This window comes from Megalobrama amblycephala, linkage group LG8 (assembly GCF_018812025.1).
Source record: "Megalobrama amblycephala isolate DHTTF-2021 linkage group LG8, ASM1881202v1, whole genome shotgun sequence".
In the NCBI taxonomy this organism is placed as follows: Eukaryota; Metazoa; Chordata; class Actinopteri; order Cypriniformes; family Xenocyprididae; genus Megalobrama; species Megalobrama amblycephala.
Genome location: NC_063051.1, coordinates 1,593,599 through 1,607,913, shown reverse-complemented (window position 1 = coordinate 1,607,913; position 14,315 = coordinate 1,593,599). Strand labels below are relative to the sequence as shown.

At 38.9% G+C, this 14,315-nt stretch overlaps 1 protein-coding gene across 1 annotated transcript; it reads right to left on the bottom strand.

The window, feature by feature from the left end:
* Window positions 1-1,753: 1,753 nt before the first annotated feature.
* On the bottom strand, window positions 1,754-7,707 carry ugt5g1 (UDP glucuronosyltransferase 5 family, polypeptide G1). Its single transcript, XM_048198624.1, has 2 exons — window positions 7,552-7,707; window positions 1,754-3,688 (listed from the first exon to the last, which is right to left on the bottom strand). Exon 2 carries the CDS (start codon window positions 3,674-3,676, stop codon window positions 2,090-2,092), a length of 1,587 nt encoding a protein of 528 aa, XP_048054581.1. The 5' UTR covers window positions 3,677-3,688; window positions 7,552-7,707; the 3' UTR covers window positions 1,754-2,089.
* Between the last annotated feature and the right edge of the window lie 6,608 nt (window positions 7,708-14,315).

The following is a 14,315-nucleotide window of genomic DNA, read 5'->3' as shown; positions in this document are numbered from 1 at the left end:
ATTTGGCTTTGGGAGAATATGATGATTGATTTGGTATCTTGGCAAGTCTGAGACATTTAAATCTCTTTTAAAGCTCTAGAGGAGATAAATGAGATTATATTTTCTCTAGAGATTCCATTAGTATTCTCATTTCTGTGGTATGAAGATCTAATTAGTGAGATTTCTTTCCTATAGGACGACCTGTTGTATTTCTATTCAAGAAAACCATGTTCATCTCAGCATAATCAGTACAGTAGGCCAAGAAGGTCAAAGCATCTGCAGAAACTGTACTATCTTACGCATATTTGTGGCAACGTAGTTTCACTGCACTCTAAAAAAATTTTGGGTTAAAAACAACCCAGCAATTGAGTTGTTTTAACCCAGCAGTTGGGTTAAATGTTTGCCTAACCTGCTGGGTAGTTTTATTTAACTCAACTATTGTTTAAAATTACTGTGTTGCGTGCTTAAAATGAACCCAAAACATGTTGGGAATTAAAAATCAGACACATAATTACTAGAGGCAACTATAATAATAATAATCAAAAGGTGAACATTTATTAATGAACAATTTAATAAATGTTTATTGTTTAATTATTATTCATTAAACATATTAATAAATGTTAATTTCCATCATACTTTGGGTTTATTTTAAGCACGCAATACAGTCATTTTTAAACAATAGCTGAGTTAAAGGTGCCCTAGATTTAAAAATTGAATTTACCTCGGCATAGTTAAATAACAAGAGTTCAGTACATGGAAATGACATACAGTGAGTCTCAAACTCCATTGTTTCCTCCTTCTTATATAAATCTCATTTGTTTAAAAGGCCTCTGAAGAACAGGCGAATCTCAACATAACACCGACTGTTACGTAACAGTCGGGATCATTAATATGTACGCCCCCAATATTTGCATATGCCAGCTCATGTTCAAGGCATTAGACAAGGGCAGCCAGTATTAACGTCTGGATCTGTGCACAGCTGAATCATCAGACTAGGTAAGCAAACAAGAACAATAGCAAAAAATGGCAGATGGCGCAATAATAACTGACATGATCCATGATAACATGATATTTTTAGTGATATTTGTAAACTGTCTTTCTAAATGTTTCGTTAGCATGTTGCTAATGTACTGTTAAATGTGGTTAAAGTTATCATCATTTCTTACTGTATTCACGGAGACAAGAGCCTCATTTCATTATTAAACACTTGCAGTCTCTATAATTCATAAACACAACTTCATTCTTTATAAATCTCTCCAACAGTGTAGCATTAGCCGTTAGCCACGAAGCACTATCAAACTCATTCAGAATCAAATGTAAACATCCAAATAAATACCATACTCACATAATCCGATGTATGCATGCAGCATGCATGACGAACACTTTGTAAAGATCCATTTTGAGGGTTATATTAGCTGTGTGAACTTTGTTTATGCAATGATAGAGTCAAGAGCTTGGGAGGGGGTGGAGAGCGCGAGCAATTAAAGGGGCCGCAGCCTGAATCGGCGCATTTCTAATTATGCCCCAAAATAAAAAATTAATTCAAAAAAATCTATGGGGTATTTTGATTTGAAACTTCACAGACAGATTCAAGGGACACCTTAGACTTACATTACATCTTGTAAAAAAAACGTTCGATGGCACCTTTAAATAAAACTACCCAGCACGTTGTGTAAACATGTGGTAAATGAATGACAGCAGGAAAGAATTCATGACCTGAGATAAGAAATACCAGGAAGTGGATTAGAATTTAAACAAGCAAAGAAGTTGCCTAATAAACCTTTAATGATGATTTAAAACACATTCACATTGGGAGAGGGAACAACATCAAGGCTGAACTGGGAACACATCTCACTGGCTTCTTTATAGGCACTAGATAAGGTGTTGAGGATTCTAATCCACAATTAGAATAGTGTAGTTTATATGGTTTGCAAGAATTTAGTGCACAAAAGATACAAAGATGCTTTTTGAGCAGTCACAACCATAAAGTCAGAACTATACCAGGTTGGGTAGGAAAAAGATTTTTGCAAACTCCATGACATATTTAATTTAGTTTCACCCAGTTTTGCAATAAGTACATATAAAATTAAGTGCATATCAAAAGCTCAGTTCAGTCCACCTTCCTCTTTTTTATTGACTTCCTGCAACACAAAAGCTTGCAGATATATACTGAGGTCAAAAGAGCAATTGCAGTGAATGGCAGTAGAAATGCCAACACATCTAGGTTGTGGTAAGAGTACCAAGGCAAATTAATAGCCTCTGAGCGAAGATGAGCTGCTCCTCTGTGTCTCATGACATATTCAATCCAAAAAGTGGCACTATCGAGAGGAGACAAGGGCCGATCGCGATGCAGCTCTGACAGTTTGCGGATGCTGCTTCGGTACAGCGGGTTCTCAAGGACGTCTTTGAGGGCTTCGAGGAATTCTTGCGACGTAAGCGTTGCAACTTGAAGCACTCGAGCCGCACTTCGAACCTGCAGGCGCAGAACGTTGTCAAACTGGTCAAAGAGAAGCGGCAAAGCCAAGACAGGGACTCCATGGTAAATAGCTTCATAGATACCATTGGTGCCCCCGTGAGATACAAACACGCGAGTCTTTGGATGGCCCAGGAGATCATTCTGAGGAAACCACTCTAGAAGTAAAGTGTTGTTTCCCAGGGTCAAGGGTCGTTCCCCGTGGTACCTCCACACGACTTTCTGAGGGATCTCAGCAAAGGCTGTAGCAATGGCCTCTGTGATCGCTGTAGGCAGAGCACCGACCACAGCTCCCAAGGACATGATGACTACTCCATGCTCTCCAGAGCTCTGCATAAACTCTTCCAGTTCCTCAGGAAGTGCTTGAGCCGGTTGACATTGAAAGCCGCCTATGTAGACCACGTTAGGCATGGTGGGTCGTGGAAACTCAAAAACAAAGTCCACTCTCATCAACCAAATGTCAGCAGATTGCTGCATTAACAGAAGATCAGTGCCAGGCGGGAAGTGACGCTCAAGCAGTTCACTATAAATGGGCACGATGATGTATTGCTCTTGGAGTATGCTGAACAGATACTGTAGGAAATTTTCCATCCGTTGCAGGAAGGTCATTTGGTCATGAAGCAATGAATTATATATTGGGACATGGGATGGAGGTGATGGAGCAATTTGCATGTGAGCATCCCCTGCATTTAGGTAACGTACATTGTAAACCATGGGAAGGTGGAGGAAATTAGCTAACAGGACTCCGGCTGGGAATGCTGGGTCTGTTAGAAGCAGGTCAAACTTAGCCTCTCGTAAGTGTTCGACAAGTGCTGCGTCATCCAAAATGGCAGAAATCATTCGAAGCGCTCCGTTGTGAAATACCTTTAGTATGTTGGCAATATCTTTCAGCTGTTCAAAGAAACGAAAGAAGGGCAACATCCTTTGTAGAGCTAGCGACCTCTCTATCATTATCTTAAAGTAGTCAGGGCCGATGTCTTCGGTCTCCATTGGGTTGACAGTGATGGTGCGGTAGAAGAAAGAATTCTCCTGGATGTACCAACTTTTAGACGAACGTACCATAGTAAGGTTATGGCCGCGGGTGTGGAGATTTCTCAGAATGATTTGCATGTTCACCCAGTGACTACCATCCTCAGGCAACACCAGGATATTTCCACCATGACAGCAGCACAACACAAAGAGTAGACAAGTCAGTGCAGATAGTTGTTTGGACCTCAAATCCATCTTTTAGAAAAGCTGTAAATACACAAAGAGTGAGAGAGTGCAAGATTTCACATATACAATAGACATTGTTATGATAGCACATACTGTATGTTCAAAATGGAAATAAACAGAACACTTGTGGGAGACAGAAGTTGAATATGAATCTTTTGGAGGCATTTTTTGATTTGTGCCAGCTACTTTTTATTATATAAAATGAAAATACTTTTTACATATAACTCAACATTATACCCCAGGTGAAAAAAAAAAAGTACATTTCAATAATGTACTTAAAGTGCTCTATTTTCCAGCACTAATTTTGTACTTAATATACTAAAAATTCTTCTTTAGTACTTCTTAAGATCATCTTAAGAACATCTAAGTGTACCCAACTGTGCTATTTTGAGACACCATGAAATATGAACTAAAATGCACTTTTAATATACTATCTCTGTATTTAAAAAATGTGGACAAGCAGATCCGAGTTCACAGTAGGCGAAACGGAGGATTCCAGCAGGCTCGTCCAGCCACACCCCACAGACGTCTCGCAAGCCGACCCAGAGCACAGCCCACCAGCACCCATCACCATGGAGATGACAACGCCTTAGCCCCCCACAGACGGAGAGCTTCCGCTCGCCGCTAGGATGGAGCCTGCAATCACAGCGCCCACTAGAGCCCCGGAGCCGAAGTTCCCATGTGAGTCTGACCAGGGGTGTGAGCCGGCAACAGCCGCCCCGGTGGGGATATTGGTGGAGTTCGGCACTGGGGAAGACTGGCTCATTGACTGAAATACTGAGGTACTGCTTCCCACCCTAATCTCCCTGTCTCACCTCCACCATCGAGCACTGCCATTTCTCCAGCCCTGCCTCAGCTGTCCTCCTGCAGCCCCTCGTCTTTCCCGGTGTTTACTGATAGTAAGGTGAAGTCTCCGTGTCTGCACTCAACAGCATTGGCAGATCTAGTGGATCCTCTGGCTCAGCCTCCGGCCTCTGATTCCATCGTAACACCTCGGACTGTCGACCGGTTGGCTTCACCTTGTCTCCTACCACCCTCGACTCCACCAGAAACCCTCCACCATGTAGCTACACCAGACTCCCCTGTCCCGTCGGCTCGCCTTTGGTCAGTCGTCACCCTTGCACCACGGACTTACAAGCCTCCCGCTGTTCTTCGGCTCTCCACCCCTACGGCTGCAGTGGGATCCTCCTTCCCTCCGGACTCGCCTAGGTCCATGGTCGAACTGGGTCCACTTCAGGTTTCGGGAGCTCTGATGTCACCTCGGGAGTTCGACACCGCGCCTCCAGTTCCAGCGGCGTCACTCAGTCCCATCAGCTCTCCGTCATCGCCTGGGGATCCCCTGACATCGGCTCAGTCTCCATTGGTTGTCCCACGGAGATCGTCTACCACGCCTTGGCTTCTCCTTCAATCGACACCGCCGTGGGCTGTCTTCATTACCGTGCTCTGGGTCGGTGCCATCTGGCCGCTCCTCCCGTTACCGCCCCCATGGATGCTCCCATCTATTCCTCTGTGGAATCTCTGCCTCTTAGCCTGCCTGTCTCTGCCAGCCCTCTGCCTGCTCCTTCTCACCAGCCCTTCTCCAGCTCCTCGCCCTCCTCCAAAGCCTCCACCCTCCCTCCCTCTTTAGTTTATCATTTTGTTACGGCGCAAGGACGTGCCTACTCAGAGGGGGGCGTTATGTTACAGTTATGTTCATCTTATTTTCATGGACTTTTAGTTTGTTTTCATATGTCACATGTCTTCCTTTGTTCTGTTCTCCCACCACCTTTTAGTTGTCATGGTAATTAATTTAATCATCACAGGTGTTCATTATTAGTTCCCTCATTTGCCTTGTATTTAAAGGTCCCGTTCTTCGTGATCCCATGTTTCAAACTTTAGTTAGTGTGTAATGTTGTTGTTAGACTATAAATAAAATCTGTAAAATTTTAAAGGTCAAAGTTCAATGCCAAGCAAGATATTTTATTTTATTTAAGTCGCCCACATCGAACGGCCAGTTTGGACTACATCCCTCTACATCCTTCTTTAATGACGTCACTAAAACAGTTTTTTGACTAACCTCCGCCCACAGGAATACACAAGAGTTGCGTTTGTAGAGTGTGTTTGTCGCCATGTCGTCGAAACGCTGTTATTTTCATCCCGCAGTCCAATCACCGGGTCTGATTCCGGCTCAAATTGATAGGGTAAAATTAAAGACATGTTTTGTTACTCCCCTCGAGTTGAAGCAAAGGCTCAGGTCGTTCTTGATTTTTAACAGACATTTATTCGGACACGAGTCTTCATCATGTCTTGTACATTTGAGCCTTTTATGTCCCAACAATGCCGTCAGAACTATGAAAGGAAATACGTAAAACTTAAATTAACCCTCTAAAAGTGGTGTTTTACACATAATAATGAACGAAAAATACACACAAAACGAATAAATAAAATGCACATTCAACAAGTAAGAAAATACACTTAATTGACTAATTATACGTTAACACACGGTCACATAACACACATACGGCAAAGCAATTAACACGATAAAATACATACCTCATTGGCCTCTCTAACTCAAGAGGAATAAAGAGTGAATAAAACACAATCAAAGCTTCAGAAAACCACGAAAAACGGGACCTTTAAGTTCCTGCCTTTTCACTCTTTTGTTTTTCTGGTATTGCTTGTGTTAACTTGTGTTGTAGCACACTGTAATGTTTTTGGATTACCTTTAAGTCTTGTAAAGAAACCTTGTTGGATTTCTATATTCGTCTTCGTCTTCCTGGGAGCGATTGTAACAGTAATAATCAATTATTTTGAATGGGACTGGACTCGGGAATGAGTCAGATTACTAATATGTTTGAGTACGAGTCATTTCCAAGTCAAAAGTCCATGAGAAGACCAAGACCATTACAATATGGTCTCGAGTTTCATGTATGAAACGTATTAAATTGCAACAAATTTGGCCCTGAGCATATAACATAACTTCTCAGAATTTGATAATATTTACCAATAAGCATCATGGATGATTTATGAGGGCACATTAAAAGAAAACAGGTCATTTAAAATCAGAACGAGAGCATGGTTGTTTTTGTTTGATCTGTCATGCATCTACATCACAATACTGGAATTTGTTTTTAGATAATAATGCACTTGTGAGCTGGAACAAATGATATCTGTGACCATGTGCAGAATGTTAATCTCCAGATCTTGAGGTAACAAGCAAAAACAAATGCTCTGCAGATGTTCAGTATAAGATATTTGTCTAATCCTGAATGACTAAGTCTTTACTGTTAGGAACTCTCTCTTTCTCTTTCTTTCCTAAATCCCCTCCAGCTCCTCTCATGGGCTTTCTCTTCCAACCTATCTGCCCTGTCACTATGCATTTGTAGCTCAAATATCTACAGATGACCTCATTCTATTAATCCTTACAAAAAAGTAACCAAAAGGCTTTTTAACAAGCTATAGCAGCGCTATCTCACGACCAATTTGTACTTATTTTACGAGGTGGCTAATTCGTATGAATTCATACGACCTCACTCGTACGAATTCGTACGATTTGTCTAAACCCCAGTGACGGTTAGTTTTAGGCGCGAGGTTTGGGGTAGGTCATTCGTATCAATTCATACGAATTTGTCAACTCGTAAAATACGTACGATTTAGCAAAAAACGTATGAATTCATATGAGTGAGGTCGTATGAATTCATACAAATTAGCCACCTCGTAAAATACGTACGAATTGCTGTGAGATTGGGTTGGCTATATTGTGCCATGTGCCCATAAATCAAGAATTTTAATATCACCTAACACAAAATGAAAACATCTGATTTTTGACACATTAGTACTGATCTTTGTTTAAAGTATTACAAGTATATGTGATTAACTAAAACATTCAGGAAGTTTTACATTACCTTTTGTATGACTCGGTCAATCCTGTTGAAGCTCTGGTTGTCTGGTGCAAAAGCTGCCAAAACAAGCTTTGGACTTCCAAAATTTATAAACACACATTCAACACAGATAAGATCACATTCAGCCACACTGTGTAAGACATGCCAAAAGTCTGTTTTTTCTTTCTTATACTGACATCTAAAGTGCCTCTGGATAATGTCTCTACTGATTCCCTGTTTTTATTCATGTGAATCAATGTAAAGATTTAGGTTGAAAACAAAAAGAAAGGACTACCAACAATCAGCTCACTCATAGCTTTGTTTGCCAAAACAAACAAACAAACCAAAAAAACCCCCAGCTTGGATCAGTTAATCTTCAAGTGAATTGCACTTAAACATTAACCTGTTCTTTGCAAAGCAAAAGGCAGCACAATGAGTTTGTACTTTACTAATTTACTAATTCGTTCCCTCGATTTACTAATTCGTTCCCTCGATTTATAAATCATGTGCATGATAAAATAGTTAATCGTTTGCACATTTTAGTAAATCAAGGGAACGAAATAGTAAATTGTTCGCAGATTTTAGTAAATCAAAGGAACAAAATAGTAAATCGTTCGCATTTTAGTAAATCAAGGTAACGAAACAGTAAATCGTGAGCACGTTTTAGTAAATTGAGGTAACGAAATAGTAAATCGTGCACACGTTTTAGTAAATCAAGGTAAGGAAACAGTAAATTGTTCGCACATTTTAGTAAATCGAGGTAACGAAACAGTAAATCGTGCACACGTTTTAGTAAATCAAGGTAAGGAAACAGTAAATCGTGAGCACGTTTTAGTAAATTGAGGTAACGAAATAGTAAATCGTGAGCACGTTTTAGTAAATCAAGGTAAGGAAACAGTAAATTGTTCGCACATTTTAGTAAATCGAGGTAACGAAACAGTAAATTGTGCGCATGTTTTAGTAAATCGAGGTAACGAAACAGTAAATCGTTCACACATTTTAGTAAATCAAGGAAACAAAATAGTAAATCGTGCGCATGTTTTAGTAAATCGAGGTAACGAAACAGTAAATCGTGAGCACGTTTTAGTAAATCAAGGTAACGAAATAGTAAATCGTGCTCACGTTTTAGTAAATCGAGGTAACGAAACAGTAAATCGTGAGCACTTTTTAGTAAATCAAGGTAACGAAACAGTAAATCGTGAGCATGTTTTAGTAAATCGAGGTAACGAAACAGTAAATCGTTCACACATTTTAGTAAATCGAGGTAACGAAACAGTAAATCGTGAGCACTTTTTAGTAAATCAAGGTAACGAAACAGTAAATCGTGAGCATGTTTTAGTAAATCGAGGTAACGAAACAGTAAATCGTGAGCACGTTTTAGTAAATAAAGGGAACGAAACAGTAAATCGTGAGCATGTTTTAGTAAATCGAGGTAACGAAACAGTAAATCGTGAGCATGTTTTAGTAAATCGAGGTAACGAAACAGTAAATCGTGAGCACGTTTTAGTAAATAAAGGGAACGAAATAGTAAATTGTGCGCATGTTTTAGTAAATCAAGGTAATGAAATAGTAAATTGTGTGCACGTTTTAGTAAATCGAGGGAATGAATTAGTAAATCGTGCGCACGATTTAGCCTACTATTTTTTTCCTGCTTGTCATGTCCGGGGCTCCGTAAAATTGTAATGCAAAACAGCAAAATGCGTTTTTCTTGAATATACTACTAATCTTGCTTTCTCTTCAAACATCCACTTGTGCATTAGAATATTACAATAACTAATAAAATGTAAGTGTTTGTGATGCCTTAAAATTTTAAGTTTAGTCAACTTGGATTTTTAAGTACATACAACAAAAAAAGCTACATTTTAAGTTGTGATAACTAATTGTAATAATAATTTTATACAGTGTAAAGAAACTTGCAGAGAGAAAATACAGCTGCCACATCCAGACAACCAGTGTGCTGAAAGCATTCAGCCTTTAAAATCTACATTCATAGCTGACCATAGTCTGTGATCAAGTGAGCCAATGAGTAAATGAAAGCGACAACAAAAATAAGATGGTAGCCTACTGAAATTTCACTTGAGAGGACAGATTTAACTTAAAGGGTTAGTTCATTAATTGACATTAATTACTCATCCTCATGACATTCCACACTTGTAAAACCTTCGGTTATCTTCGCAAAACAAATTAAGATATTTTTGATGAAATCCGAGAGATAAATTACTCATCCATAGACAGCAATATAACCACGAATTTTAAGGTCCAGAAAGATACTAAAGACATTGTGAAAACAGTTGATGTGACTGCAGTGGTTCAACCTTAATTTTATGAAGCGACAGAGAATACTATTACTATACTAATACAGAGACTTATTTTCGCATGGTTCCTTGCACATTACTGTTATGACCTCAAAACTCTTTTAACATAGTGCATGATTTGTAAACTAATACACTTTGAGGTTTGCATCACATAACCAGCTCCATGTGTGTGGCTTAGTAAACTTGCTCGGTAGCACAGCTGGTACAGCATTGCACTTGTAATGAGAGTCCCGATAAAAGAGCTCAAAGACTAGAAGCAAGCTAAAATAGCATTTTGCTTCAGTAAGTGTGTTTTTATCTCACATTTGCTTTTGTTAACACTATCTGTCAGGTTTAGTGTAGGTGGTACATTATTTTCAAACACAATAGTGCATTAACCTTTTAGTGCCATTCACCAGACATTTCATTTCTGAACTGCTACAATACAACTACCAGCTTAATAAAACAGTGCCAGATTCACGTTCATCCGTTTCAAATAAAACTGAACGCGCTTACTTGACATTTCACTTTGAAAGCGTTATGAAACAATGTTTGAACTGTTTTTACATGATTCAGATAACTTGTTTTCTACTTCAATTGTAAGAAAATAAATCAGTATGCATAAAGTTAAGTGAATTGCCATTTTTAAGCTTTGAATTGTCATATTTTTCAGTGAACAATTTGAGATAAACGTTTATTTTACGTTGCATATCTGCCCTGTTCAGTCATTGTGTTTCAGCTGAATCTCTCGCGCCGTTTCAAAGAATGAATGTAGAGGTGAAGGACATCAGCATGCCAGTGTTGTACAAAGAGATTTAGCTGAAAGATATCTTTCGTGTGTAACTTTATACAGAGTTCCACATTCACAAGAATAAAGTCTTCATTTTATTGATGTCTCACTTCTAGTAGTGCAGTAAGACTTCTGCCCCACAGACTCACATTTATAAAAATAAATAAGAAATAAATCTCAAATTCAAGGTGAGAAATATACTTTCTTTTTGACCAATGAATTTCCATGACTACTTCTGTTATTCTGGAAGCATAGCCTCTTTTATAGCAACTAGAAAAATCTATATTCGCATTAACTTTTTATGTTAACTTTTCATGACTTTTCCAGGCCAAAAACTGAATCTCTTGCTTTACTCATTATTTGGTCAGACTACAACAAGTTTAGATTTTTTTTTACATGAAATTAGATACTTTGCATTAAAATGAAATGCATAACTAGCTATTATTAATATGTTTACATTTCCAGGATGATACTGGATGCAACATGTGACAGGCAAGTGAAACCTAAACTAGTCTCTTATATACCTATATATATTTTTTATAGCTAAAGATCAGTGTGCAGTAACCTGTTTTTCTTCCCCTGTTGTGTTTTTAAAACGAATGCTGTTATTGTTGTTGTGTTGAGCTGAATTCATCATATATCTGCATCCTCACCAATCGCTTTTGCAAATCAAGAATGCATGGGGTCCCTCAGACAGAAAGACTATAAGAGATGAATAATTGAGAGCCTGATGCTGGAATGAAGGCGCACATTAAACATCGGCCCACTGAAATCGACTGGCCCTGACGTGCCATAAGCTACAGGCCTAATGTAAATAATTAGTTCTTTCCCCAACACTCCGATAATGAGTCCTATAAAATGGGCAATGGCCTGCATGTGTATTTAAGACTGGCTATAAAATCAGTGTGAAAGAGGCATCGGGGGCCCTGCTGCGACTCGTGTGGGAGAATGTGTAGTGTGATGCTTTGAAACTGTGGAGTTATTCATAATTTACAGTACTTAGGCTACAGACAAGATGCTCAACAGAAAAAAAAAAAGTTACACTACAAAATACTAGCTAACTTTATTAAAGCTATTAAGGGGAGCATATCTTTTTTTGTGGGCTGATTTTATTTTTATGATTAGAGCAGTATTAAAGGTTATGATATGACTTTTTTTTTACTTTAATTAGTGTGTAATGTTGCTGTTTGAGCATAAACAACATCTGCAAAGTTACGACGCTCAAAGTTCAGTGCAAAGGGAGATATTTTCTTTATCGATTTTTAAAGGATTAGTTCACTTCAGAATTAAAATTTCCTGATAATTTACTCACCCCCATGTCATTCAAGATGTTTATGTCTTTCTTTCTTCGGTCGAAAAGACGTTAAGGTGTTTGAGGAAAACATTCCAGGATTTTTCTCCATATAGTGGACTTCACTGGGGTTCAACGGGTTGAAGGTCCAAATGTCAGTTTCAGTGCAGCTTCAAAGAGCTCTACATGATCCCAGACGAGGAATAAGAGTCTTATCTAGAGAAACAATTGGTCATTTTCTAAAAGAAAATTATATAGTTTTTAACCACAAATGTTCTAGCTGTATTTTGGAAAGGTCACGCATGATGTAGGCGGAAGTACCGCAGTGGGACAAAAAACTCGATCTCATTTTCTCCTCTAACTTCAAAATGGTCCAACATCATTGTTTTACCTTTTTTTGCAAAGGCCATTTGACTTAGTCTTTGCATGTTTGCTTTGTAAGCACTTACCTTAGAAAAGGACCAATTGTTTCTCTAGATAAGACTCGTCTGGGATCATGTAGAGCTCTTTGAAGCTGCACTGAAACTGACATTTGGACCTTCAACCCGTTGAACCCCATTGAAGTCCACTATATGGACAAAAATCCTGGAATGTTTTCCTCAAAAACCTTCATTTCTTTTCGACTGAAGAAAGAAAGACATGAACATCTTGGATGACATGGAGGTGAGTAAATTATCAGGAAATTTGAATTCTGAAGTGAAATTATCCTTTAAGGACTACAACAAACGGCTGGTAGGGACTACAACGAGCTTCTTCCCAAGTTGGTGATATCACAAACCCCCAAATTTACATAAACCCCGCCCCTGAGAACACGCAACAAAGGGGGCGGGGCCATGTTGGGCTGCTTTAGAGAAGAAGAAGAGTTGTTATAGTAGAGTGTTGTTGTCATGCCGTCATTTTACGCCGGACTGCTTCACAAACGAGGGTCAATTCAACACAAAAGATGAACATGACGGCACATGCTAGTGGATGAGTTGAATCAACTCCACAGCAACTACATCAATTTATCCACTAACCATTCAGAAACGTCTAAAAGTTGTAACTTCTTCCTGAGTCTCTCCATCAGTGTCGACTCCGGTTTGAACAATGTAAGGCTGAACACCGTTACTGACAATCCTCATGTTGGCTGCGTGAGATTCTCCAGCTTTGTTGTTGTTGAGCTGTTAAAGCTCCGCCCTCTTCTGGAAAGGGGGCGGGAGCAGCAGCTCATTTGCATTTAAAGGGACACACACAAAAATGGCGCGTTTTCGCTCACACCCAAATAGCGGCAAATTTGACAAGCTATAATAAATGATCTGTGGGGTCACATTCTGGGGACAAAAATATAGTTAAAGAGTAGAATTGTATGAATATGTTTCAGAAATGATGAACTTTGCAGCATGAATCAAAACTGAAATGACACTTGTCTTTTTAGAGCTGTTTTACAGCTGAAATTGTATTTGTTTCAAAAATGAAAAACTTTGCAAAACTTTTATTACTGCGAAGCTGCTTTGAAACAATCTGCAATGTATAAAGCACTATTTAAATAAATGTGACTTGTCTTACTGCTATTAAAGCAGATCAGGCATGCATTTTCATTGTAAGTATGGACACTTTAGTAAGCATATACATAGGGTTGATTGGGAAAATGTGTCCCAATCAACCTAAATTCACCCTAGTTTTAGAGTTTTAAAGTCTGTTTAAACAGTAATTAAAGCTTTAATGTTCTGACCTTTGCTTTCTTGCTTTTTTCAGTCATGCAATGAGAAGTGTAGATGTGCAGTTCAAAAGTTTATAGCTTTTATGAATCGTAACATAGTGTCTCTTTTTATATTTATCAGGTTGCATCACACTGCATAATATTGCATTTTTGGAGCTTGATAGACGTGACCACTTGCCTGTTTCTTCAAAAAAATCCTCCTTTTGAAGAAACATAAGAGCGTACAGGTTTGGGACGACACGAGGGTGAGTAATTATTGACAGAATAATCATTTGCTTGAGGGTTTAACTATTGCTTCAATACATTCATACCTTCCGTCAGAGATTGATAGTTGAGGACGGAAAGTTTTTCTTCTGTTAAAAGTACACCGTTCTTCCATGTGTCAGCAGAACTTTTAAGGAGGCAAATTGGGTCAGGCTTGCTCAGCTCGTTTATGTTCAGAATATTTGCATAAATCTCACCGTATCGACAAGAGAACGGTTTTAATTTTAGAAGCATCGTTCAACTCACCTCATAAGACATCCAAGCTTTCATAAAAAAGGCATGAGTTATAAGACCAAAAAATAAGGCAATGCTAACAAGCTAACACGTTTCATAAAAGAACACGAGCCATTAGAGCGACGTCAGACCTTGTCAGATAGAAACAAAGCTGCGGGTCAGACCCGTCTGTGTTAGTTCGGCTGAAAGTGGGTTGTAGGAAAGACTAGCACGGCA

Bases quoted from the DNA above. Each gene is read 5' to 3' on its own strand.
- ugt5g1 (XM_048198624.1), bottom strand. From the start codon at position 3,676: ATGGATTTGAGGTCCAAACAACTATCTGCACTGACTTGTCTACTCTTT.